This window comes from Camelus ferus, chromosome 11 (assembly GCF_009834535.1).
Source record: "Camelus ferus isolate YT-003-E chromosome 11, BCGSAC_Cfer_1.0, whole genome shotgun sequence".
NCBI lineage: Eukaryota > Metazoa > Chordata > Mammalia > Artiodactyla > Camelidae > Camelus > Camelus ferus.
This window is the reverse complement of record NC_045706.1, coordinates 9,960,474-9,988,175: the sequence shown is the minus strand read 5'-3', so window position 1 is coordinate 9,988,175 and position 27,702 is coordinate 9,960,474. Positions and strand designations below refer to the sequence as shown.

The 27,702-nt window shown below is 38.2% G+C and overlaps 1 protein-coding gene across 3 annotated transcripts in view; it reads left to right on the top strand.

Annotated features, from left to right (window-relative positions):
• WDR11 (WD repeat domain 11) overlaps nt 1–27,702 on the top strand; it is a 48,291-nt gene that overhangs the window by 18,793 nt on the left and 1,796 nt on the right. For 2 of the 3 annotated variants that reach the window (XM_006192916.3, XM_014566235.2), the window contains exons 11-28: nt 1,114–1,198; nt 6,718–6,824; nt 8,775–8,850; nt 9,569–9,677; nt 11,679–11,803; nt 12,483–12,630; nt 16,615–16,721; nt 17,130–17,244; nt 17,622–17,793; nt 20,229–20,337; nt 21,400–21,462; nt 22,601–22,666; nt 23,417–23,597; nt 24,224–24,319; nt 24,801–24,966; nt 25,470–25,567; nt 26,017–26,162; nt 26,921–27,000. In XM_006192916.3, the coding sequence (XP_006192978.1) occupies nt 1,114–1,198; nt 6,718–6,824; nt 8,775–8,850; nt 9,569–9,677; nt 11,679–11,803; nt 12,483–12,630; nt 16,615–16,721; nt 17,130–17,244; nt 17,622–17,793; nt 20,229–20,337; nt 21,400–21,462; nt 22,601–22,666; nt 23,417–23,597; nt 24,224–24,319; nt 24,801–24,966; nt 25,470–25,567; nt 26,017–26,162; nt 26,921–27,000 (2,049 nt within the window). Of the gene's footprint in view, nt 1–1,113; nt 1,199–6,717; nt 6,825–8,774; nt 8,851–9,568; nt 9,678–11,678; nt 11,804–12,482; nt 12,631–16,614; nt 16,722–17,129; nt 17,245–17,621; nt 17,794–20,228; nt 20,338–21,399; nt 21,463–22,600; nt 22,667–23,416; nt 23,598–24,223; nt 24,422–24,800; nt 24,967–25,469; nt 25,568–26,016; nt 26,163–26,920; nt 27,001–27,702 lie in introns of those variants that run through there. The other variant, XR_004323755.1, reaches the window with a different exon arrangement.

The following is a 27,702-nucleotide window of genomic DNA, read 5'->3' as shown; positions in this document are numbered from 1 at the left end:
ATATAATACTCTGTTTTTCTAGAATAGTTTTGCAAAAATGTTCTGCAGCTTTAATTCAGCAAGTTAGCTAAAATTGGAATTTGCCTACCAGTTTTACTTTTATTATTATTATTGTTGTTGTACTATTTCTATGTTCTACTGTTTTCTATGAATTCATTAATTCTTTTTAAGTCATGTACAGTGAGAGTGATTGTGCAACCACTTAAATTATTCACTTTTCTTGCTTAACTTACAAAAACATGTTAAGGGCTAAAAATCAATTTCTCAGGAGAGTATTACTTTCTCAAGAGGCTGTATCTCTTCTAATTAAATTTTAGGCACATTACCTGATACCATGAAAAGCTTTAGGCAGAATAATAACTGCAAATCATAATTATAGTGAAAACAGAAATACTAATAATCATGTACTACTTCGTTCTGGGTGCAGTACTAAGTGTTTTACATATGTTTCTTATTCAATGTCCAACAAACAGATCTTCCATCATTCCTATGTTAAAAGGGATACAAACATAGATCTAGTGTGGACAAGTAATTTGCAGGAATATAGGGCAGAGCCAGGGCTTGAACTCAAGACTTCTTTAACTGCAAAATTCACAGTTTACCACTGTACTTAACCAGCTCCTTATGATTTATTTAAAATTAAAGAGAGGACAAAAAAATGTATGTATGTAAAGAAAACCGCAATAATCAGGTTAATGAGTTCTGCAGCTTGCTTTTTTGAGGACCAGCTCAAAATCTCAGTAAGTATAAACTCTCATGTGTAAAAAAAGTGTAAGAAAATGCATCTTCAAATTTTGTGTGTATTGAGTTAAGTTTTGAAGTCTTTCTGTGAAAGTCTATCCCTGGACTTAGGTAAGATTTCAGAGTACCTAAAATTAGGCTCATTTGTGAAAAGAGGGAAAACAGAGAAATTTACTCTTTCTTCACACATAGCTTGGGTCCCTTTCATAAAAAATAAATGTTACAGAATGATTAAAATCTCGAGAAAAGACTTTTATTAGATCTGGAACTTCCACTAGATTAATTCTCCTCTGTTACATCATTTTATTTTTTATTTTTAACATTTGGAATTAGAATTAATTTTTTCTGAAATGCATTACATCATTTTAATAGGTACAGGTAATGGCTCTGTCCTGGTGTACCATCTCACCAGTGGCCTGCTGCACAAGGAGTTAAGCATCCACTCGTGTGAAGTCAGGTGAGTATGTCACTGAGATGTTGACATCATAAACATATGTCATACCGAAAAAAGTTCTTGTGGACTTTTCTGCACCGAATACTCTGTAGTGGTGATTATTTGACTAAAAACTTCGAACAATGAATATTCATGTTCAACTAATGGCTGTGTTATCAGGGGTGAGTACTAATTGTTTACTCTATAGAGGACATTATGCAGTGGAGTAATTTTATTCCTTTTATTCCTGCATCTTATTTATTTCCCCTAAGGTGTAGGCTATTTTCTCACTGGAAATCACTCTGTTCCCTTGTTCAGGTTTATGTAGTTTGTTTTCCATTTCTGTAAAGGTCTCTCAGTAGGACTGCTCATGAAAAATGTGGATAACGTCATTTTAATTGTTACTTAATCTCATGTATTCTTTCCTTCTGACATGTGACTGTTTTGAGTGCCGTGTATGCAGAGGTATCTGAGGGAAGGCTAACAGGACAGAACACTGCCTCTTTTTCTCTGCTTTAAAGCGCACACATACCTGCCACATGGTGTTCTTTTGCTGATCCAGTGGCTGCTTTCGTTTCTTTGCCCTGGCAATGATGGATTGTAAAGTTACATATGTATAATGTAAATTTATTAATTGTCTGCTATTTTTTGATGATCTTTTAACAAATGTATAAGAAAGGCCATTTTCTTGCCTCTCTACATTATACAATTATAGGTCTCATGTATACATTAAAGTTCTTAGTGAACCCTTACTGAACACATTATTCTGAGTAAATGCATTTTCTGAACAGGGAAGGATTAACCCTTGAAGTATCACAACTTCTGACTGTGATAGAAGTTTCTGGAAAGTTTACTTTGCCTTATTTTTTCAAGCGCATGTTTTTTTTGGTATAGCCTGGGTGCCTGTTTATCGCCACCTTGTGCTGTGTGCCTCCAGTATCTCCCTAAATACATCTCCGTGGAGTACTGTGTCTTCAGAAGCGTTAGGCTTTTAGGGAGCAGTCACACGGGTATCTGTTTGGATCCTTCTAGGCTGCTGTTCATCTTCTTTTTCTCCTTCTAGAAGTCCCTGCTGCCACTGATACCTTCTCTCTTCTGCTTTCCTGTCTACATTTCTTCTCTTGACATTTCCTTTCATCCTTGGTTTTTGTGTGTATTGTTTCCTTCTATGGCAAACACCAGTCAATCAAAACTCATCATTCAATCAGTACTTGTTCTAAGGATTATGTTAAGTATTAGTACTTTGCATGCATTGTTTCATTGAATCCTTCCTACAGCTCTAGGCAGTAGGCACTGTTATTATTCCTAATTTACAGAAGAAAAAACCGAGTATCGTAATCTGTGAAAGGTACATGGAGTTCAGTCTAGAGCTCTTATACTTAGAGTACATGTGCTAGATCTCCAGCTAAAACAGTCACATAGATTAGTAGGAAATATTTTGGCAATAAGATAAAAATATTGACTGAGCCAGGATTAATGCCAAGAGTTTGACACATGCTTCTGAAAAATTAAGCACATTTTCATTTTTTCCCAAACATTGTATTTTATTGATTGATTGAGGTATGAGTGAGATATAATAGTTTCAGATGTAAAATGTATTAATTCAATATTTGTATATGTTGTGAAATAATCACCACAATATGCAATCTTTAGTAAAGACACATTAGCTAGTTAATCGGTGAGCTCTTTGCTATAAGTAAGATTGTTATTCTGGGTTGTTCAAGTCATAGACGTCACTAAGTACATGACTTACACATGTTATGATGATGTTTGTTATAGAATGACACCAAAATTGTTCATCAAGTGTTACTCGGGATACCAAGTAACTCCAAGGGCTATGCTACTCTGTCTGGTATTGTGAACAATCACACAAATATGCTCCATTTTTTAAGTACAAATTTTCCCTCTTAATTGCCATTTTGAAGATAGTTCACATTTTATAACCAGAGATGGTGCCCAAGAGGATGCTAAAATCCTGCTGTCTTTGTGTTTCAATTAATGCAATTATAGTATTACAGTTAAAACCCATTATGAAAATTTCACAGATGTGTTATAAAAATTGGTGAACTTATTAGCAGTAAGCCCAGCACATTCTAAATATACATATGCAGATTAAAGGACAGCTTTTAGGAAGTTGCTTTCTACTTTGTGCTAAATGTGTTCTTGAAAACCACTTAATCTTAAGTACTTGAATCTTATGCATACATGTGTCCAGGGACTGCCTAACTGCAGATGGTTGCATCTGTGTGGTTTTTTAAAACTATGATGTTTTAAACAGTATGCTTTACAAATGTGAAGTATGTATTGAGCATCTTCTGTATGCCTGTAAACAGACAAAACTTTGGAGTCTTACAATCCAATCTAGTAGGCAATGGAATTGTACATGTAGGTTTTCTTAGATGATTAGAGTTCTTACATTATTAGTTGTTGTCATTGTTCAGTGGCCTAAAATTGCAATAATATAGCCCAATACTCTTTTCAGTGTCAAAAATTATTATAACAGTGGTTTATATGGATATCAGAACATTGATTGATTCAGTATTGGGTTGAGTACATTGAGTGATTTGTGGAAGGTAAAATGATCTCTATTTTGTCTGTCTGTAAATTTGCAGAAGTTAGTTTCATATAACTATAGAGTTTCACGGCCACCCAGTGTTGAGAAGTGGCCTCTGTAGCATCCCCAGTGGAGATGAACAGGCCCAACTTGAGAATCTCTGAGAATCAAAACCCAAATACCTGCTGATAGATTCTAAGGTTACAGTTGTTCGGTCGGTAGTGAGAAGTCCTATAAAACAAACTTAGATTGGTCAGAAAATGAGCTACTATTCTTAAGAGTTCTTTTTTATAGAGCTCAGTGTGTAGTTAAACCTAGACAACAGTTTTCTGATCCTGGGAGCAGTGTGGTGTTCAGCTGTGTTTGACAGTAGTTTTCATTCTTTTGAGAAATAATCCCCTCCTTATCTAATCCACTTTGAAGTGGATTTTTATTTTCTTCAGTTGATCAGTAGGAGTCATATACAAGCTGCTGCTGAATCTGCTCACAGGCAGCATACTCATGGTGCTAGATTATAAATAAGCCACCACCCATGTTCTGTTATCCTGAACACCGGGGTATCCTGTAAATGGTGGGGAAAGCACTTCTCTGAATGTGCACAGCATTTAGAAACGTGGAGGAGGAGGCGGTTTCTTTTGGACATCATTCATTTAATCTAACAGAATCTGCTGGGTGCCTGTCACGTTCCTGGGGAGACATGGTGTGGTGCCTCCCTTCTAAGAGAGTACAGTTTAGTGCAGTGTTTCTCCGCCAGTCACACCTTTCAGCTGTTCAGACTTTCAGGCAAAACCCTGTTTACCCTTTGGGTCTCAGCTTTAATCGTTCTGCAGGAAGCCCTGCCTAGCCCATGAGACCAGGTTCTGAGTGACGCTTAGAAGCTCCTGTTGAACTGAATACTGCTCTCTTGTAATAGATAATACAGGGTGCACTTACATAATGTCTCTTTTCTGCTCCTGAAGGTCAGCAGTCGTAGCCATCTCACTCACAGCTATATTCCCAGTGCCTAGCACAGTCACCAGCGTATATGGGGTACTTCACAGATGTATTTTTTAAAATGATAAATGAAAAATGAGAGGACTGAGATGCTTACTGTCCAGAGATAATGGTGTTACTATACTGGAGCATAAGTAGTTCAGATTGCCAGCAGCAAGACTTGGAGAGTATTTCTTAAGGTTTCTATGTGCATACAGATCTGATGGAAACTACCAGACTTGTGCAGAGAACAGAATAAATCCAAAATGAATCTTCTCTCCTTTTGTTCTAAGTAGAAAACTTAATGAGTACTACATGTTAGGGGGAAGAGAGAGAGACAAGAGACAAAGGGACTTTTCCAGTGAGTAATTAATCAGCTTACATTGTAGTCATGATAGGTTTGGTTTGAGTTTAGTAAATGGGGAGGCCTCATGAAGAAGATAACGCTTGTGTTAGATCTTGAAATAAGAATGACAACTGATGGTAGTTACGAATACATTACCGACTTCCTCTGTGTCAGGCCTTTGTGCTTTCAGTGTTATTACTCCTGCACAACAGATGAGGAAACTGAGATGCAGAGTGAGCACAGAGCTAGTAAGTGCTGAAGCCGGGACTTGAAATTGATAGTATTTGAAGAGGAAAGGAGAGAGTCATTCCAGCCATGGGAGTTCTCAACAGTACTCAGTTTTTAGCAGCTTCATCTGAGTATTTCAACACAACTTTACATCTAAAGCATTATAAACCTTGATAACTACAGCAATTCCCTGCTGTTGCAAATATTATTTTCAGTTCTCTTGGGATTATCTTTGCTCCTCTGAGAAAAGAGGAGTAGGTGGATACACAGGGGTCAATGAGGAAGGTTATGCTAGTTAAAATAGCAGACAAGGTTCAGATGATTAAGAAGTAAGTTTGATTAGGTGGTATAAGGTAAAAGGCCAGATGGCTTTGAAAGTCACAAGGAAGAGTTCAGATACGATGCATGAAGCTGTTGCTCCTTTTCTTGGGCAAGTGAGGGACCTGTTTAGAGCAGTATTAATGCTAAATCTAGCAATAGCATTCAAATTGGGGTAGAAGTGGAAAAACTAGATCAGTGGTCAGCAAACATATTTTGTAGAGGACAAATGGCAAATATTTTAAGCTTTGCAGGCCATAAACTTTTGGTCACACTTACTCAGCCCTGCCATTGTGTCATGAAAACAGCTGTAGACAGTTAAAAATGGTTGTCCCATAAATGCTGATGAGCAGCTGCACATAGAACAGAGGTTTAGACTTGCCTTCCGATGATCTCTATTACCTTTTAAGCAATGCAGGGTAATAGTGTTTCTCACTTATTCTTTTTGTGACTCTGATGCATTCACTTGTCCTGGATTCCCTACTCTCCATTCCATTGATGGTGAAGCCAGTTGTGTTAGTGGGAAAAAAAATGGACCCACCTACTGTCAGTCCCAAATAAAGGGGACTCCCAAGGCATTAGGTTGATAGATTGTTGTCTTGTCAAACATGTCTGATTTTTCTTTTGTGCTTTTTTTCTAATTGACATACTATTTGGAATTTTCATCTGCTTCCAAATCTGCCAGCTCAGTTTGTATTGTTTGCTCAGTACCTAACCAACTAGGAATTTTGATGAAATTTGTTAAAATTCATAAGTGCACTCAGCATTAAGCAGTCTGCTCAGAATATTTCTATACTGCTTGTTTTTAAACAATAGAATTGTTGGCAGCTGCCATGATGTGATTCTCCCCTTTGCCAGATTTTAATAGTTATTTTAATACTGCTATAAATCCTGATAACTAAACTATCTTTTTATTAGATTTGGAGATAAAGTGTTAATTAGAAATGATTTTATATTTGTTGGAAATGTATGATAATATAGTCTCAAATAAATGTCATATTAATATTATTCCTTAATTAACTTGCATAATAAAATTTAGACCATAGGAAAAACTGGATTTTTCAAATAAATTTTTCAAACAAAAAAAGAGTATTAGATGAATCTTTGTTTAATTTCTCATTACAGGGGTATTGAATGGACGAGTTTGACTGGTTTTCTTTCTTTTGCTACCTCAACACCAAACAACATGGGATTAGTGAGAAACGAACTTCAGCTCGTTGATCTTCCAACAGGTTTGTGTATTTAGACTTATTAAAATATTTAAAATGGTGTGTCATATTGATCAAAGGGGTTGCTATTTATAAAACATGTTCCAAAGTACTTTCTTTCACCTTGGACTTTTTTCTTGTTTACATATTCATTTTTATATATTCTGTGCTTGTGTATTCATTTTTTTGTTGTTCTATAATAATTGCCCTAGAAAAGACTTGTTATTGTTTATATGCAAATTGTGTTAACACAAGTGCATGGGAAAACGGACTGCAATTAGCCTGAATGGAAGGACTCATGAATATGGTTTCAGTTCTACATTCAAGTATGTTGTTGTAGGTAACCAGAAGTACAGTTTTAAAATAAATCTTTGTAGTTAGATTTTATTAGATTCTTTTAAAAAAAAAAATTTGGCCTTTGCAAGAAACCCTTAAAAAACGTATAAATAGGGATTGTTTTTAAATGCTCAAATAACCCCTGGCTGACTAAATAGGGAAACTTAAATTAGAAGTTGAAAGACTTTACAATAGGAAACATTCCAGTATAGTAACTTGTTTATAATTGTTAAAAATCTACAACCCAGTAAGTTTCAAAATAAGAACTTGAAAATACATTAAGGTAAAGGTTTCATATTTTATATGTAGCACGTGGAGTGATTTCAAATAGATATTTTTTTAAAAAAAAAATTGTGGGAAGTTTCTTTAAAATAGTTTAGCAATATGAATATATGTAGATAATCTTAACAAATAAGTTTTAAGTGTATATAATAAATCATGTATATGGTTGCTTCCTTATATTCTCAACTTATATTTCCAACTTATAGTTTGTTCTTACTTATCAGAGTATATTACTAAACCTCAAAGAATTAGCCTCACCTTTAGTCCAGTGTTGCTGTAGTCTAATTGGCAGTGACCTACCTGGTGACTCCTATCCTCAGATTCCTGATTTGCCAACAAACTGGCACTGGTCACCCTAGTTACATGGTAGCCTAGGAGTGAAGTGCTGTTCTGTAGTTTCATTTACTAAAAAAAATGCCTGTTCACTTTTTCTAATCAGCTTACGTTCAGGACTGTTAGATAACTTAAAATCTATCTTTCACAGATGCATTTTTGAGGAACAGATTTCTAAGCAATAGTTACTGATTTCTTTAGTGGCACATTTGAATTCATAGATTATAGACTTTTACAGCCTTCTCCTCTATTGAGGGCAGCAGACTAGCAGAGTCAGGAAAGGATGTGGAGTGTTTGGTGAACAATCATAGTGAGATAACTTCTGATGGCATGGAAGAGCAGGGAGGCATGGAGGCATTCAGTTATCTTTGAATTGAGTATGTTCTCTCTTTTGTTTAATGTAAATAAATATCTAGGAAAAGATATTAAAATATATTTGTTCAAATATAAGGTAGAACTTGCATTTTTTCAGTTACAGAAAACCATTTAGCTTCTCTGGCTGTTAAGTAATTCTTAACATTGCCCAATTTCACTTAGAGATCTTTTGATAGGAACATATCAAAATATTGTGTTGAGTATTTCGCACATGGGACAAAAAAATCTTAAATACCTGTTCAAAGAGTGTTTTCCCCTCTAGTTAGTATTTGTAAACATGGGAATGTGTATATTACTTTGAATGTACCAGTATTTTTTACAGTAGACAATTACTTTACCTTTGATGCATTAAAACTCTATTCTAAATTTCTAAAATTAAATGATTTGAAAGAAACCACAGAAGGACTTCAGAAAATTCTATAAAAAATGAATATGCTATTTATATACCATTATATATTACTGGTCTTTAACTTGTAATACTTCTGAGAATATTTTTGAATTTAGATTATTAGAAACAGCTTAGAAGCAAATGGAAGAGCGAACAGGAGAGTAGAGGGTAGTACTGATCAAATTGCATTGGTATAGCTTTTGGTTTCTTACATGTTTCATGTGCTGTTTTTATATTTTCTTTAATATTTGCAATTAAAGGTAGGAGCATTGCTTTTCGTGGTGAACGAGGTAATGATGAATCGCCCATCGAAATGATCAAAGTATCTTATTTGAAGTAAGTGTCTGCCTAAACAAAATCTATGGTGTTATCACAAAGGAATCTCAAGGATTTTTTTTTTAATTTTTAAGAAAGTGAGAATATGCAAGTATGCATGTGGAATTTCTCAGTGATAGCAAATGGTGGCTATGCCACCGTATCACAGAAAATATTTTGATCACAAAATTAAGTTGCTGTTGCTTTTAATTCTCCACTTCTAAAAAGACGCGGTGACTTTTGTCTGAGTCTTAACATTTCATTCAGTTGGTAATGAAAAACCAGTAACCCCATTTTGTTCCACTATTGCTATATTAATATGAATGCCTGTCAGTCACTAAGAAACTGTGTTATCTGATGAAGTTCTTATTTCACCTTCCACCTCATTGTGGGTTTATTAAGTGAAAGAATTCATTTTCCTTATTTATAATTTAGACCTAATTCCAGTAAGGTTCTGAGTTTTTTGTTCCAAGGGAAAGTATGTATAAAGCAAGATTATTAACAACAGAGACTGAATGAAAACTAATCAAAAGAATGAAGAAAGAAGGTGTAAGAACTCTGAAATAGTTTTAAAATTGCTTTAGCTTTTCTAGGATCTTTGCATTTCCATATAAATTTTAGCTTAAATTTTCTTTTAGAATGTGTCATCTGAGTTTTCCTATTTACTGAACTTTATTTGCACTACTTATGGTGAAAATTTTGCAAAAAGGGGCTTATTTTGTAATTGTGTTTATTTTAGGCAGTATTTGGCAGTTGTATTCAAAGATAAGCCCCTGGAGTTATGGGACGTTAGGACTTGTACCATTCTTAGAGAAATGTCCAAAAACTTCCCTGCAATAACTGCTTTGGTAAGTTACAATTTAAGTACTAAACAGTTTATTTAGGTATGTATATATATGGTGAATATTCTTCTTTAGCTTGAATTGAAATCTTTTCTGCTGTGTATTTTCTTGTCAAAAATGTGTGTTCAGAGAAGATGATCTAAATAAATGGAGATAACTTTTATTTTCTTAGCTAGGTTAAACTCGTATTACATTATTCCAATTGAAAATTTGGATATTTTGAGGAACATTAATGTATTCTAAAATATTTATGAAAAAAGAAAGTTCATAGTGGCTAAGTCAACCTTGGAGAAAGAGGGGTAACGTAAGAGGTATACGTGGGGGTGGGACCCATCCTACCCCATACGGTACATATTATAAAACGATAGCAATAAAAGCAATGTCATTGGCCCAAGAAAAGGAAATGGATCAGTATACAAAAGAGTTCATTAACAGACCCATGAATGTTTGGGAACTTAATATACAGTAAAGTAGCACACAAATCCAAGGGGAGGGAGACACTGTTTAGTAGACAGTATTAGGGCAACTGTCTCACTTTATGGAGAAAGATACTGGACCTTTACATGATACCATATTCAGAAGTGGGCTCCACAGGATTAACAACCTAAGTATATAAAAAAAGCAAAGCTATAAAATTAATATGATCAAATATATAGAAGGTTATTTTTGTATTCTGGGAGCAGAAGAGGATATCAGAAGCTCGAGCCAAAAGGCAAAAAAAAAAAAAAAAAATTAATGAATTTGATAACATCAGGACTGATACTTTCTAGTCGGTGACAAATGCCAGTGTCAAAGTTAAACACAGGAGACAAGTTAAAAGAAGAGATATTCTAGTGTCTAAATGGACAAAGGACTAACTAATCCTTCTAAGGGGTTACTATTGTGGGAACTCCTGCAGTGAAGCATTGGGAACCCCAAGGGAAAGATGAACAAAGCATGTGAGCAATTGATGACCAGCAGAGAAACTTAAAAGGCCAACAGACATATGCAGAAATACTCAAACTCATCAGTTTTGAGATGTGCAAAGTAAAATAACCATGATATACTTTTAGACTAACAAAAATTGGAAAGCTGGATAGCTTCCCTTGTGGATATGATATGGGCTATAGGAATTCTTATGCACTGCTGGTAGGAATGTAGACCAGTCAAGCCATTCTGCGGAGTAAACTGGCAGCACTTAGACAAACACGGACATCCTCTGTGCCCCAGTGGTCAGCTTCTGGTCATACAGGAACTTCTGTGAGGATATTGACTGCAGTGTGATTTGTCATGATAAGAGTATGGAGTCATTCCGGGTGTTCTTTGCTGGGAAAACAGATTAAAAATTGGTGGGTGCACCCATGGAGTGTTGCATAACAAGCAGAAAGAACAGGGGTGGGACTTAAAATACATCGTGCTGAGTAAAAAGAGTTAGAAACAGGATGAGATATATATAGCGTAGTACTGTTTATGTCAACCACAAATACATGCATGTAAAATATTTGTCTGTTAAGAATATATACATATGAGAGGCTATTAGATAAAATGCATTAGAATAAGCAGGAATAAATAAATAAAAAGAGAGGTTTGGAGTGAACTTATAGATGCCGGTGGGCCATGATTGGAGAAGCATGGTCATCTCACCCTGTGCACCTGATGGGGAGGGGGTGGCGGTAAGGAGCAGGAGATCCTGAAAGTAAATGTATTATTTTCATTTTGTTAAAAATGAAAGCAACAAAAGTTTAAACCTTTTGGAGTTTACCATTAAACTCTTTTACCTTAAGCTCTAATTGAAGATTAGAGATAGAAGGAGATAGAGGTAGATTATAAAAATCTTCTAACATAAGCTCTAATAAAAATGCATTCAGTCAGCCTTTCTAAAAAAAGGTAAAACCAGAGAACAGATTGTGAATTTGTGTGTAGTGATAAAAAATGATGCTGGGCAGTGGCGAGTAGGCCCGGCTCTTCTGAAAGGATTCTTTACAGAGAAACTGAACACGTGTAGGTGTGTCTGTCTCTGCTTCACAGGAGTGGTCACCGTCTCACAACTTGAAGAGCCTGAGAAAGAAGCAGCTGGCTACCCGAGAGGCCATGGCCCGCCAGACCGTGGTCTCGGATACGGAGCTGAGTGTTGTGGAGTCATCCGTGATCAGGTGCACTGCTTCCGCCTCTGTCACTTGTAATATCCACGTCATGGTTGGGAATTTAATAAGTGTCATCCCAAAGCACCTCTAGTCTGCTTTTGAACATACTTTGGTATTTCAGTACATACCCATGTTACTGAAGCCTTTGTCCTGTTATTGCATTGCTTGGTGCAGTGAGCAGTGGTACCCACACAGCAGCACCCATTAATTAACATGGTCATTCTCAGTGCCCTTCCGAAGTTCAAGTGAATGTAGTGTGAATATCCAGATGGATCATATCGTCACTTATGTTCACCAAAGAAAATGTATTAGGAATTCTAATTTATGTACCATCCCGTTCCCATGAAATTTACAAATAAAAACCATCGGGGAGCATGATGGGTCTCGGTAAGGCCTCTGTTCTGCTGAGGTGCTTTCTGCATCAGAAACAGCCAAGAGGCTTTTTGTCTTGTGTGGAGTCTAGATCACTCCGTTCTTCTGAACGGGGTAAGCATTCTCTTGTGGTATTAGGAGTCATTTGTGTCTCCCTGTTACCTGTTTTTGCTGGGCAAAGATTAGTTTCAGCTTTTTTTTTTTTTTTTTAATGGTTTTGACCTCCTGTTAATGTATCTGTATTTTGGGGAAGTTAATTAATTATGTCACTCTAGGGAAAAGAAATATCTTTATCTTATTTTTCTCTATCCCAAAGCTTGTTGCAAGAGGCAGAAAGTAAATCAGAACTCAGTCAGAACATCTCTGCCCGGGAGCATTTTGTGTTTACTGATACCGATGGCCAAGTTTACCATCTCACTGTGGAAGGAAACTCAGTGAAAGATAGTGCTCGGATTCCACCAGATGTGAGTCCAACCCATGATTAAATCTTCATTAAGATTTCTTACTAAAGATCTTACTGGTTCCACCTCCAGTGAAACCATAGTTAGGTTGGAAAGCTATTTCAGAAAAGTTTAATGTGAATAAACTTTACTGAGGAGGTATTATCATTGATTAAACTTGCTACATATTGCTGGGGATAACATTATAACTGTTTTAGTTAAATACTTTGTGCTACTGTTTTTTTATCCCCATCATAATCCATGAGAAATTATTTCCATTTTACCTGTGACAAAACTGAGGGATAATGAGTAACTTGTCCCAGGTTGCCCAGCCCAGTGACTTGGCAGAACAGTGTTTTAAACCCAGGTATGCCTGTCTGTCTCCAGTGTCTCTCCTCTTTCCATTTCAGGAATTACCTTGAAGGATTCGACTTAAAATCTGGTATTATTTTTGGATAATAGCATTCAGGTTATAGGTGTAAAGATATTATTAATATTCAATTACATATATATTCTCCTATGACCTTATGGAGTTCTCTAAGGTTTTGTAGCTAATAATTTTTGTCAGTGTGTATCCACAAGTTGTTTTTAATGGATGGATTAAGAAAATGTTCTTGTTAATTAATAGTATTCTAATTGTTAAGTGGAGGCATGAAATTTAAAAATGTATATTTATTTATTTAAAATTGCCATCTAAAAATGAAATGTTTTAGTCGAATGCCAACCCCTATATTTTACAGGTGGCTCAGAGTCTTGTGAGGTTGCAGTGAGGATGTTGGCCAGGGTGGAAGGATCCACTTCCAAGATGGCACACTCACACGGCATTAAAATGAATGCTGGCTGTGACGAGAGGCCTCAGTTCTTCTCATGTGAACCTCTCCGTAGGGCTGCCTGAGTGTCCTCAGAGACGGCTGCTAGCTTTCTCCAGAGCGAGTGATCAAAGAGAGTACAAAGAAAGCTGCAGTGTCTTTTAGGACCTAGTTTTCAGAAGTCCCACTTCTGCAGTATGCTGTCGGTTCACAGGTCAGCCTTGTTCATTGGGAGAGGTGACTACCAAGGGACATGAATACCAAAGGCAGAATCAGTGGGAGCCTCTTAGGGGCTGGCTACCACATCCTCCTGATTAACAACTTCAGAAGAATTGAGGGCATCCAAACAGCCTTCATTACTAATGATAGAAACTAACATGCGAAAGTGCTTTTCAAGCTATAATTTTGTTTTTACTGTTATATAGAACAAGTCATATCTGAGACTTAGCAATGTTTATTTTGAGCTCTCTAATATTGCCAAAATTTTTCACTTGTTTGAAAGGACGAAAATAACGCAAATGTGAAAGATTGACGTTTAGTAGTTATAGTAGGAAAAGTAACCTAAGTGTGTAGAGAAAAAAACTGTTAAAAAAAGAGTGTGGACGTAAGAGCTGCGGTTGTAAAGAGCTGTCCTTTAGAGAATCAGTTTGCTTTCGTGGCTCCTCCTTTAGAACCCCAGAGAACACCCCCATCTGAGCTCCACTAGGGCCACTTGCAAGCAGCTTAGTCTCTTTGTTTTCTAATCACTTCACATTTGAGATTAGAATAGAAATAATCCAATAATTTTGGGGATTCTGTGTCTCCTCCCACCTTAAAAAAGTTTAAAACTTTGAAACATTAGACATGAATTTTCCTTTTTTGTAAGTGCTTCTTTCAGGATGATAATTTTGCCACATAGCTTTTAAGATTCTGCCTCTTTGTGTGGAGCTCTGAAGTCAGGATGTAGCAAGTCTCTATTCTGCCTGCCTGATCCTTTTAGTCCACAGCTGGAAGCAGCTTCCTCAGGGATGTCCAGCCTAATAAGGATCCAGCCTCCAGTGAAATTAGTACATACTTTAGAGCAGATTATTATTAGGGAAGAGAAATTAAGCATCTGTTGTATACTTAGTAGACAAGAAAGTCGTTTTTGTTCATTATTTGTATTTTCAGTAATCAAAATATTTTTAAGTGACTAATATGTAGAATCTAGGCAGAGGTTTTATTTCTTTATTTTAATCCAGTATTTACCTTACCCTCCTCCCAAAGGTAAAGTATTAAACATTTGTTTTGAGTTGAAACTTTCCCTCCGAATTTTGGCCCCAGAGCTGTACAAGTATATAAAGATGGTGGAAAGAAGGCAAAGCTGCCATGTTTTAAATTGTGTTTTCATGCAGAGCCTATAGTTGACTGCCTTTATGCAGAAAACTGGAGCCGTGGGAGGGCATGAGTATCTCTGCTTTGCCGTCAACCTTACTTCTTCTCTTTTGAACATCGTATTTTACATGTAGGCAACATATCAGTGGCAACTAATAGTACTCTTTTGAATTTTAAATCTTACATTGGTTCTCTTGGGATTATTTGGAGAGCCACAAAGCGAGTTTGTGTCACATCCAATGAAAGCACCTTGGTATCTCCAGGTGGCTTGTATCCTGTCAACAAAGTTTAGGTAGAAAGTTCTGGATTGTTTAATTGTATAGTTGTATTAATACATCACTTGTAATTCTAAGCTGGTAACGCTGATTTCTCTAGGCTGATTTAAACTTTAATATTCTAATTTTTAGAAGTTAGAAAGTAAGATTATAAAATGTAAAAAAGTCTCCAAGACTGAAAAAGGAAATATAAAGGCAAATTCTTAAAATTCTGTTAATATGGTCAGGAGACTAGAAGTAAGATCTTGGAGTGTTGCTTTATACTAATACAGAATTCTGTTTATTTAACATAGCTTTCTAAGTTTTTTATTAATTGAATTCATTAAAATGCTCATTTTTTTAATCCAGCTTTTTCTTTTATTTCTTGACTGCCACTAGGACTTACACAGTACTTGGTGTGTGTGCAAGTCTATTAATAGCCAATTTGGTAACCCTTGGAGCTTCCCTACTTCTTACTGTTGCTACCATGAGAACTAAACATGTGAATTTTTATATTGTTCTACAAGTGCAGAAGCAAGATTTCTTTTAATATAAATAGAGAATAAGTAGACAAGTAATTGAGCAATAACATTATTTAACAGCTAGCATGCATTGACTGTTTACTGTGTGGCAGGCATTTTCCTAAGGCCTTTACCTGTATAAATTTATTAATGCTAATAGGAACTCCTCAAGTTTTATGAGCTCACCCTACTTTATTGATGACAGATCCTAGACACAGGAAGATTACGCGGACATGCTCCAAATCACACAGCAAACTGAACAATAAAGCTCAGATTCAAGCCCAGGCAGTCGGCCCCAGAACCCAGGCGCCTGGGCGCTCTGTCACACTACCTCCACGCACGTGTTAGAGCTGCAGTCTCCTCCCCGCGCTTTGATTTATTACAATAGTGTTTCTTTCTTATATTTGTGTTTCCATATATAACTTCTCTGCAGAGCTTTCTGTGAATTCACATTATGCAGATGCATTCAGTATATGGAATCTCTCCAGCTTCATTATTCCAGAAGGTATCAGTGAAGCTGGATCCTCTTTTTCTTTCTTTCTTTTTTAATTGAAATATAGTTGATGTACAATATTATGTTAGTTTCAAGTATACCACATAGTGATGGATCTTCTTTTTCAATAGAAAAATTGCTGAACAATTAATTATAAAACAGCTTTGAGTTTCCCCTGGAATAGATTTATTTATCCTTTTGCAGTGACAGATAGCTTGGAGACAAGTGCTGTCTTGAAAAGGTGTCCTTTTCTTCTCTTTTTTTCTTCTTTTAATTTTCTTTTCTCTAAAGTATTTCTTCCTCAGAAGACATCCCTTCTCTATAAATCTAGTTCAGATAACTTAATGTCTATCAAATTGAAATCTCCTATTCTTAGTTGAAATCGAAATGCTTGGTAGCTCTTTTAGTGTCTAAACTTCTTTAGTGTTTGATGTTCAAACTAAAGCAAAACCATTTATAATTGTGTTTTATTAAAATATCTTTATTATTTCATCAGAGTTATTAAGTAAAAATATTTCTCTGTTATGATGCTGATAAGTTGGTGGAACTGATGTGTCTGTGTTGCTGTTGTTTTCTAGGGGAGCATGGGTAGTATTACCTGCATCGCTTGGAAAGGTGATACATTGGTTCTTGGAGATATGGATGGAAATTTAAATTTCTGGGATTTGAAAGGGAGAGTATCCAGGTATGAGTCAAGAATGCAATCTTGTTTGGTTAAAAAAAAAAACAAAAACCCTCGATGTGGTTCCATTGGAGGCTTGTGGCTTGGTAGTAAGCAGGCTCACCAAATGTGATCATGTATAGCTTGGACCCTTGGGTCTCTTGTCACTGAACCTGGGAGGAAGGGCCTTGAGCTAAACTCTAAACCATTCATAGAAGATCCTTAGGTGGTCCACGCAGGAGTACTGGGACATTATTCCAGCTGCTGTTAAGGGACAGACCCCCGTCCCAGAAAGCAAAGTGACTCTCCCGTCACATCACTAGACCTTGTCAAAAACAGAAATAGAAAGAAACATTGGACATATCTCTCAGTGATGAGATGTTACTCTGCATCCTAGTGGTGTTTTGGTTTTTGCTTCTTGTTTGTCTGCAGAGGAATACCTACACACCGAAGCTGGGTGAGGAAGATTCGTTTTGCCCCTGGTAAAGGAAACCAAAAATTAATAGCGATGTACAATGATGGAGCTGAAGTCTGGGACACTAAAGAGGTAGGCCCAGCTGCACGTGGGTGCTCCACACATGAAGCCGGTGCTCATGGGAGCTATGTATTTTTTCCTTCCTTCTGACTTAGAAATGAAAACCATGTAATGGGCTTGTCAGACTTCTTAAAACAGTTGTCTTCCTTTTAAATTTTTCTTTTACGGTATTTCTGTTCTGAAAGTGACAGCTCAGCAGATTTTTAATATTATCACTATTGTTGGGACCTTTAAGATGCAGTCTGCATGTGGAAAATAGATTGCCAAAGACGTTCAGCTTTAAATGGGAACTGGGCCTTTGCTACAGGCACTGTCTTTTCTTGATCGTTGAATCCAGAATGATAAGCATCTTTTCTTTCTGAAAGTGACAATCAAATTCACTCTTGAAGGTTCAGATGGTGAGCAGTTTAAGAAGTGGAAGAAATGTAACGTTTCGGATATTGGATGTGGACTGGTGTACGTCAGATAAAGTGATCCTGGCATCAGATGACGGGTGTATCAGAGTCCTGGAGATGTCCATGAAGTCTACGTGTTTTAGAATGGATGAGCAGGAGCTGACCGGTATGCAGTTGTAAGGAAAGCATGCTTTGAAACCTGTTTATTTTATACCAGCCCTTCTCTTCCGGGGGAGGGGGCTGCTTCTGTCTCATTTCAGTCTTGCTTTCTAGGAATCTGAGTTTAAGAAAACATATTAACTTAAAGCTTGAATGTTTTTACTTCTGAGATGCTAAACTCTTTGTAACTGCAGACGTCAGTCATTTCCCAACTCTGGTTTACTAAGCACTCCTTCTTTGACCCTTTTCTGAGTGCTCTGTTAAAAGATCAAAGATGTTTGCATTTATAAAAATGACTTCCCCAGACTTTAGGAGAACTCTTCAGAGGACATGAATCTAGTAATAAGGTGCTGCTGACTTTTTAATAATGAACCTCACGTCTTTCACAGCTGTATATCATGGGAAAATCACTTTGGAAAGTATCCTGAGTGTCATGAATTTTGATGCCTATCTTATGACTTGTTAGAGGGCCAGTCTAAACAAAATGATATGACTGCACTGCCTCATCTTTTTTGTATGATTGTTTTGAGATTTTTTACTAGAATGAAAAATATTTCAGTATAAATAACCCCAATGTGACTTTTAAAAAAGAATGAGAAGATTTTGAGTGTACCCATCAATCAATTTGAAAATCAGCTTTTGTCTGATGAAATGCAGTGTTCATCCTGGGAAGATACTTTTAGATGGAGACAGATATTTTGATCCTAATTATATTTTGATCCTAATTGGAGCAAAGCAGGAAACTAAACAAACAAACAAAAACCCCAAAAAACTTCCTGCATTAAGTATTCTCCAAGCATTCCTTTGGTGTATACTCTAGGCTGTCTGATCTATAAAAAGTTTCCTGGGAGACTTGTTTGGTGATTTCCTGAGTTTCATCATAGAAACTGTCAGCTCTGGGGAGTTTTGTGCCTTTTCAGAGTCAATCTGCCTTATCCAGAGACAGTAGCGTTTTGAAAACCTGCCCCTTCCTGTGATGTTCATGCTTGGGCCCTGCCAAGTTGCTATAATGTTGCCTCGGCTGCCTTTCGCTTATGTTAGGTGTGCTTTTGTTTTTGTCACTGCCGCACCCCTGCCGCTGTATTTGGGTACCACCACTTCTTACTCTGTAACTGTGATTGCCATCTGGTGATGCCAGAAACTGAGCAATCCCATGAGCATTCCCCTGTCTGTCCCAGAGACACCTGCCAGCGCTGCGGAAGTAGCAGGACCCCCTCCTAGGAAAGTAGAGATATTAATTTTAAACCTAGAGTTATTAAGGAAGTTGAGGGAACTTCAGAGATGATTTTTCTTAGTTAATAGTTCTAGGTAAAGAAGTATGCAGATATAATCTAATGTTTGAGAAGCTTTTCTTTGACCTTTAATTTAAATTTTGAGTCTAAAAATCTCCAAAGCCAAGGTAGCTTGTTTTTAAATTAAACCGACTACAGAATTGGAGCCCATCATTAACCCATACTTAATACTGTACTTGAACATGTGACTTGCAGCCATGTTTTAGATTACATTTTTCTTTTAAAGTTTTCCTAATATTTAAAAAAAAAATCATTCCTGTCCAGTCTCTAGTGGTACAGCCTCAGCCACAAAGGGAAAATTTTTAAAATGGTAATGGGGAAAAGTCAATAAAATTGTGCATGTATTCCACAAATTGAACTTTAAACTCAGAACAACACTCAATAAATGTCAAAGAATAAAAACTGGTGACAGTGGAAATATGGAGTTAGGAAAAGGATGTCTGTGTGTTTGCTGCCCGATATGTGCTGATTTGATCTTGGGAAAATATGTTTGACATAATATATTTCTATTTTGAGGAATTAGAAATGTGTTTTGGACTTACTGATGTGGGATAAAAACAAAATCATTTTAGGTCATAGGCATTGATATAATTAATATTTAATATATTTTCTTCAGTTCTCCTTGATGACAAGTGGAGAAAAATCATAATACATTGATTCAAATCTGTTTGTTTTCTTAGAATAGCTTACTCTTCTTCCTGATTTACATTTGTCTGACAGCTCCCCTGACCCCCACCCTGCCCCATTGGTAAAGCGGGAGGTCAGACAGATGTAGAAAATTGAAATTCCTCTTTTTAAGTTGGAGAACGCTTATTATCAGGGGCATAAAATGTCATAAGACAAACTTAATATTCTTTTCAGCAGCATCTAAAATGAATCCAAGAGTTTGAGACTTGTTTAATAACCTCTAGTGTGATGCTGTTACCATGCACTTTAAACAGAGTCACCGTGGTGTCAGAGACTTCAGTCTAACTTTCTCCCCAGCTCTTAGCCCATGTGTCCTAGGTTGTGGTTACACTGAATATATTCTCTCAGTTGCCATCAGATTTATACAGTATTCTCTGCTGACTTCTCTGTAAACTGTCCATAGCTGAAGCTTTATAGTTGTGTAACATTTTATTAGTTAAAACAAAAATCTGTTTCTGTCTAGAGCCTGTGTGGTGCCCATATCTCCTTGTTCCAAGGGCCTCTCTCGCCTTGAAGGCATTCTTACTCCACCAGCCTTGGAATGGACAGTATTCTTTGGATATTTCTCAAGTGTAAGTTTTTTTGCATTTTTGTTTTCCTTTCTTAATTTATTTTATTTTATTTTTATTTGGTAGGGGAGTGTGTAGGTAATTAGGTTTACTTATTTATTTTTAGAGGAGGTACTAGGGGTTGAACCCAGGACTTGTGTATGCTAAGCATGCACTCTATCACTTGAGCTATACCCTCCCCCATAATTGATTTTAGACTGAAGGACACCCATGAACATCAGCAGTGGCCTGCACTCTAGGGCTCAGAGGGATTGGAACCTTAAAACCACACTGAGGCAGTGATGGCAGACACACTGAACGATCCCTAATCTGCCACTGGTTTTCACCCGGCGGGGACTTTGGGGAAGTGTGGGGCTGCGGGCAGCTGTGTGTAGCACGCTGCTCTCGGTGGCTGTGTGGTTGTCTTACAGCCAAACATGTGGGAAGAGAGACAGTTGAGGCCAGGAGGATTTTGGGCCAAGGTTAATTCTTTTTAAAAACAGCATGAAGGGGCCTACTTCAGAGGTATTTTATGTTTTACAGCTGCCTTGTTGCAAAAAAAAATTCACAGAAACTGTTATTAGTAGTTATCAGTTAAACCACCACAAGTGTTAACAGAGCTTATGCCATGCGGAGTGTGTAGGTAGGCCTGGGTTAGGGGAATTAAAAACACAGAATAATGTGATGAGGTGTCCATTCTCCAAGAGGTATCTTCTTAGAGAAATGAACGTCCATTTTGCAGAGCAGAATGAGCAAATTCCTTTAGTCATTGCTAAGTTCCTTATTAACATGAATCTAAACCTAATAGTTTTGTGAGCTCACTGATAAATTTTCTGGTTTCTTGAAAGCCAAGGAGACTTTCTTCACTCATTTCTTGGTTTTGACTAACTAAGATAAAAGCATTAAGATGACCGGTAGGTTCCTGAGGAGACTGTTGCTATTTTGGTGTACAACCAGGTTTTTAACCAAGGACTGCAAAGAAGTTATTTCTATGTTAACACAGCTTTTTTTTTTTTTCTGGTAAAGAAGTAAATGGTTATAAATGAAGAGAAAAATGAACTCATTTAAAATCTTTTCTTGGTACAGTGATTATCCAGAAAATGAAGAAATAAAGACTCTTCTTCAGGAGCAGTTGAACTCATTATCTAAGTAAGCACTTCAGCTATGTTTTACTAGAAGATGAGACTATGAAAAAGAAAAATATAATGATTTAGGCTTTTTTAAAGAAACATAAGCTTTGTTTTAGAAAATATTAGTGGCTCACAGAGAGACCATTCCATTCACAGAGGCTTGTTTCCCTTGAGAATCTTTGTTTTGTAGAAGTCAGTCTCTATACGTTGGGGCCGGAGTAGAGGCTGCGGTGTGAGCATCTGTGTGGCTCAGCCTGCCTCCACCACGCGTCCCCGGCGGAGCCTCGTGTCAGGGGGTGTGCACAGGGCGAGTCTCCTGTGTCAGCTTCCCTCTTCTAAAGTGAGTTCTCTATGTCAGGTGCTCTGTGTGCACAGTTCTGGCTAAGAAATAAACATGCTTCCTGGAGCCAAGAGCATTTAAAAATACATACTGGGAATAATATTGGAAAGGAAGTAGAAAAATGTGGGTCCACAAGGTATTCTTGGTGAAATGTAACATATTTTTGCAATGGAGAATCTGCCACAGATATTTTAATGTTTAATAAATTAATGATAATAGAATAGTTTATTGATGTCAAATTCAGAATAATTACTTTATTGTTTTCTCTCTCCAAAGGTTAGCATTTACATTTAAATGGAAAAGAGTAGATTTTAAGGACTAGCTCCCCTGCTTCCTGATGTATAAATACTCTGTATTGGCATTTTAGAAATACCAATTTGTGAAAACACTAGCCTTTCTTCCTTATCTATTTCATTTTTTTAATACTTCCAAAAATAAATTCTGAATGCATCTTCTTTAAAGTATATACTGTTTCTGAAGATTATCAGTAAAATCATTTTTATCGACGATGACATTCTTGTTCCTGTAGTTAGGCAGCTGTTCATGTTTTCAAAAACGTGAGTTGAACCGCTTCTAGAAGGTGAATGAGAGTTAGAGCCTCGAGCTGTGGGGGTTGGTGGGCACTACTTCTCCAAGCCTGGACACCCTCTAGGCCCTGTAAGCGTTTGCAGTGTTAGGGTCATGGCACAGGGACTTCTTTCATAAGCTCTAAACATACCCTTTGAGTAGAATTTTCCATTTTAAGAGTATTGATTTATCTCCTTTATTGTTGGGTTCAAAAATTTTGTCTTACCTTTGTCTGGATTCCTCTCTGCAGTGACATAAAGAAACTCCTGCTCGATCCGGAATTCACTCTCTTGCAGAGATGCCTGCTTGTTTCCAGGTAACACTGAGTTCTGTGTGTAAGTATCCTGTGTAAGGGATGGAGAATTTCACGTTAACTCTCCTTCTTATTAAGGTTGTTAAGACCAGACTCTTAGATTTTAGAAAATATATCAGTTCATCCTTTATATTCGGTTTACAGTTAATTTTGAAAGTAGTACTACAAATGGGGGGAAAATACTTTTTAAATATGAGATCTAGGCCTTCTCTATTGAAAAGACTCCCTCCTACAGACAGCTTTTTAAAATGTTAGCTACAAAGTGCGTGTCCTTAAATGTATTTTTAGAAGTAATAACCTATACATTCGCTCTGTACAGTAGAGTTATCCCTTATTAAAAAGGAATTTCCCTCCACTCCCCAGAGAATAAATAGCGTATCATTTCCACACCTTATCTAGTCAGTTATCCCAGAGAAACTTCTTCCTCAATGTGATGCTACGGTCTGCGTTGAAAGGAATGCTAACGGCAGACCAGGTAAATCATGGCCTAGGCTTCCAAACCCTGGTGTCGCTCTTCACGCAGAACAGAGAGGTTTGGGTCTGAAGGCGCCCCCTGCACTCCGGGCCCTGTATTGTCTGAGACCCAGTGACAGGCTGGAGAACTTGCCGCTTCCCCTCTCTCACCCCGCCCAGCACGTGGTCGCTCACGTGCCAGCACTGCGCTCCCAGGACTTCAAGCTACTGTGAGAGGCCCCCACCCGGCCCAGGTCTGCGGTGTGAGTTCAGTGGGCATTTTGGTTTCCTCCTTGTCAGGCTTTATGGTGATGAATCAGAGCTGCACTTCTGGACCGTCGCTGCCCACTACCTGCACAGCTTGTCCCAGGAAAAGGCCGTGAGGACACCAGCTGCTGAAGAAGCTGCCCCTCGGGAGGACAGAGCAAACAACCCACTAGATATATGTTATGACATACTCTGTGAAAACGCCTATTTTCAGGTATTGTGTTTCATATATTAAAACCTTTAAAGTTACGTCTTTGTAAGTATCTTAAACTTGGGAACCTTTCAAACTAAGTAAAGTTCCACATAATAGAAGTGAGCCCCATGGCACATTCACATAAAAAGGGCCTGACTCAGGACTTGAAAGCTTATAAACGCTTACTGAGTTTTTTAATAGACATTAAAATTTTACTATTAACAGTCCTTTAATTCTTTTGGTCTTAAAATTTTTAACTTAGAGGGTTCATTTTAATCTTTAATTTTATTAATTTTCTGTGAATAACAAATACTTCATATACTTGGTTTGAATTTGCTGTTCTTTGTATATAAGGGTAGTTGCATGTTTTTCTGACCTGTAGAGGACTAAATTACACACTGGGACTTTTCTTCCAGCTCTACTGAAGTACCTGTTTCTGTAAACAGGCAGACTTGCACACAGATTATAATAATTACAACATCTTTTCTTCTCAAATTCATATTAAATTGTTGGACTGCTATAAAGTTGATTCCCTAGTAACCTCAGAAGTCAAAGTAACTTTCATTAAAATCACTTTAAGTGTAGTAAAATTTAAATAATTCAGAAGTCTTAAAATCCAGGCTCAATTTTCTTTTTTTCTACTCTAGAAATTTCAGCTGGAAAGGGTTAACCTCCAGGAAGTAAAACGGTCAACTTACGATCATACAAGGAAATGTACAGACCAGCTACTTCTCTTGGGTCAAGTATGTCAGTTTTCATAACATCATGTTTTTGTGGAGTTGCTAGCTGATTACCGTTTCACGGCATGACATATCGAGCGCACACTATAGCATCTCCCTGGAAGTGTAAGTGTAAATTTGTGCTTTCTCTCAAAATAAGACCAACAGACATTCTGAGAAAGCAAAAATGTATGGTTAACCAGCTTGTAATTTTGGCTTCTGTAACGTCACATGAGGCCTAACTTGTTTTGTTTCGTTTTGTTTTGTGTCTTGGAATTGACTGGTGCAAAGCTTACATAAGCACCTGTGCGAACCAGACTGTGGTTTCACATTCGTCTCAGAGAAGCAGTGCTGTGCTTTTGTTCAACTTGTGTGTATGTAAGCAAAGTGTTCACGAACAAATTTTTGAAAGTGAAAATGATCTTTAAGCTGTAAATTGTGAATTTTAAAAGGTTATGTTGGGGGAAAATGGTTTCATAATTAGAAACACTGTTTCTCTTATTAGACAGACAGAGCTGTGCAGTTACTACTGGAAACAAGTGCAGATAACCAGCATTATTATTGTGATTCACTGAAAGCCTGTTTGGTCACAACTGTCACCTCGTCGGGCCCCTCCCAGAGCACCATTAAGCTGGTGGCAACTAACATGATTGCCAATGGGAAACTGGCAGGTAAGGCATGCTCTGTGGGGATATTTGTCAGCACTCTGGAAACTCGGGCCCATTCCTGGTCATTTTATTATTAGGGATAGTTCTTTCTCTTTTGTATACACTGGAGAAGAATAGAAGGGTATTGCTAGCAGTTTATAAGATGACCACATAATTTAATCATCTAAAGCAGAACAGCTTTTTAAGAGTAAAAGGGACTCTGTTAATAATTGCCAAGGCAGTGGGCACCAGTTGGACAACCCTGGGCACACGGAAACGATGAAAACTAGTGAATGAGGCATGCTTTACTTGCTTGTTTTCTGGGCTGTATTTGTGCTTCCAACCCTGGTTACTTGAGTGGAACGTTGTAAAACTTTTAAGATTTTATTTTAAATTTAATTCGGGAATGTCTCCAGTAGGTATAAAATGTACAGGACAAGATGAAGTCAAGTGGTGATTTTACTCTTTAGTGACCTGTCAGAGAGACAGCTCAGTGTCACTTGAGGGGCTGCTGTCTTGTCTTCCAGAGGGTGTTCAGTTGCTCTGCCTGATCGACAAAGCCGCGGACGCCTGCCGCTACCTGCAGACGTATGGCGAGTGGAACCGGGCAGCGTGGCTTGCAAAAGTAGGTGTTTCTAGTAGGTGCCATGAACATTTAGGGTAGAAAGTTCAGTCTGGAACTTAGGACTTTTAGGATTTAGAAGCAATTTTTGGCTACAGAGCTGCTTTGCAGAGATTTTCTTGCAGATTTCATCCTCCTCCTCTTTGAGTATAAATTTATTTCTTATTGCAAAACAGAGTTTGCATTGGTAGCAATTACATGAAAACAGCTGCCTCCTCTCCCTGTTGGAGTGTGAGCCCAGACTACAGCCCAGCGGTGATGCCGGCCCATAGATCCCAGAGGTGCGGGTCCCCCTCACTGCTGGTTGTGGTGGCAGCAGCATCGGCGAGGGGGTGTGGAATGAAGCAGAGCCTAGCGTTGGTTTCCTAGGAACAGATCCCATTTCAGCTGAATTATGTTTTTCCTTATATAGTGCAGGATGTCTTTGTTTTTAACGTGGGCATCTTTCTCAGGTCCGTTTAAATTCTGAGGAGTGCGCTGATGTTTTAAAGCGGTGGGTTGACCACCTTTGCTCTCCACAAGTGAACCAGAAGTCAAAGGCCCTCCTGGTCCTCCTCTCCCTGGGCTGCTTTTCCAGCGTGGCCGAGACGCTTCACAGGTACACCCAGTGTCCCCGGCTGGGCAGGATCACCCGTGACTTGTCGCCTCTTGCTGTCCTGAGGCTCCGCCGGGTAGATGGCAGGACTCGACGGATGGCTGGAGTGAAAGGAGAAGCACTCCTTTTAGGTTTATTTAAAAGGAGACCTAAAGGGGATAGGACAGTCTGCGTTTATTCACTCTTCGTTTCTTCTAGGGGCTGTGTTACTTTCCTGCCAATAGACTAGTCAAATCTAGCAGGTACCTGTTCAAAAAGAATATTAAAAGTCTTCAGACAACTGGCGACAGTTCAGCTGTGCGTAGGACAGCTGAGACAAAGGGGAGAACGGTGGGGAGGGTGAAGGAAGGGGGCGAGTTGGAGGTGTCCCCTCTGAGGATCTTGAAGTTTAATACTCATCACTTCTCATGGGACATTTTATTTATTTAACACTTAGGGACGCAGGTTGAGGCAAATATGGCTGAAGAACACGTGTTAACTCTGGACAATGGGTACATGGATCGTCGTCCTAGCTCTAGATTTCTGTGCATTTCACATTTTTTTAAGTGTTCATTAAAAAGAGCGAGGGGTTAGGGAAGTGAGACTTCTCCCACCTTCCCCCTACAAGCCAGGGCTGAGAAAGGTGCGGTGTGACTGATGTAGCACTCAGGGTTCCGGGGAGCACGTGTACCAGTCTTCATGTAGGACATCGCCCCGGGCTGGTTCTGCATTCAGATGCTGTGAATCACAACGCCTGACTTGTATTTGGTTCTGTTGAGCAGCATGAGGTACTTCGACAGAGCAGCCCTGTTCGTGGAAGCTTGCATCAAGTATGGTGCGATTGAAGTCAGTGAGGACACAGATATCCTTTGCTGGGTTGTGCGTGCTGAGCAGGGGGCGTGTGCCGTGGGTGGGTGTTTGAGTTCCTCGCTCGGTGGTGCTGCCTGGGAGGAAACTGTTACATCGAGAAAGATCCGTACTCTGACTCACCCGAGCCAGGAAAGAGGGAGCGGTGAGAGGGAAAGGATCAGAAACAAGGTTGTTGCACCGGCTGCATCAGCTCTGAGATGGGCAGAGCGTCGGGGCCGACTGTAAACGGGAGGGAGCCCACGTTTTGTAATGTTCTGTTTGAGCTTAAAAAGAAGATAGCAGCCTCCAAAACCTCCCTAAACTGGATCTTCTACTGGAATAAATACACCCCGGGAATGAAGTAAAAAGACGTGCTGTTACCCATAGTGACAAGCCAACATGGAGCGAGACACAGCCGCGCTCTGGAGACGCGTGTCGTGCAGGCGTGTCGCTGTGGCCCACCTGTGACCAGGAGCGTTTCATTGCTTCTACACGTCACCTGAGTCACGTGTTTTTCTTTGAAAAGAATGGGCTTGAGAATACAGCTCCCAGTTCCTTGTGTTTGCAGAGGCCTTGTTGTTCTCATTGCACTTTTTCTTAAATTATCACATTGTGGCCTCATTTCTGCATGTCAGATTTTTGATTTTCTGTATATTTTTTACAGAAAATTAAACTGAACTCAGTATCATGTGTCTAGGCACTGGCGAAGTTGACT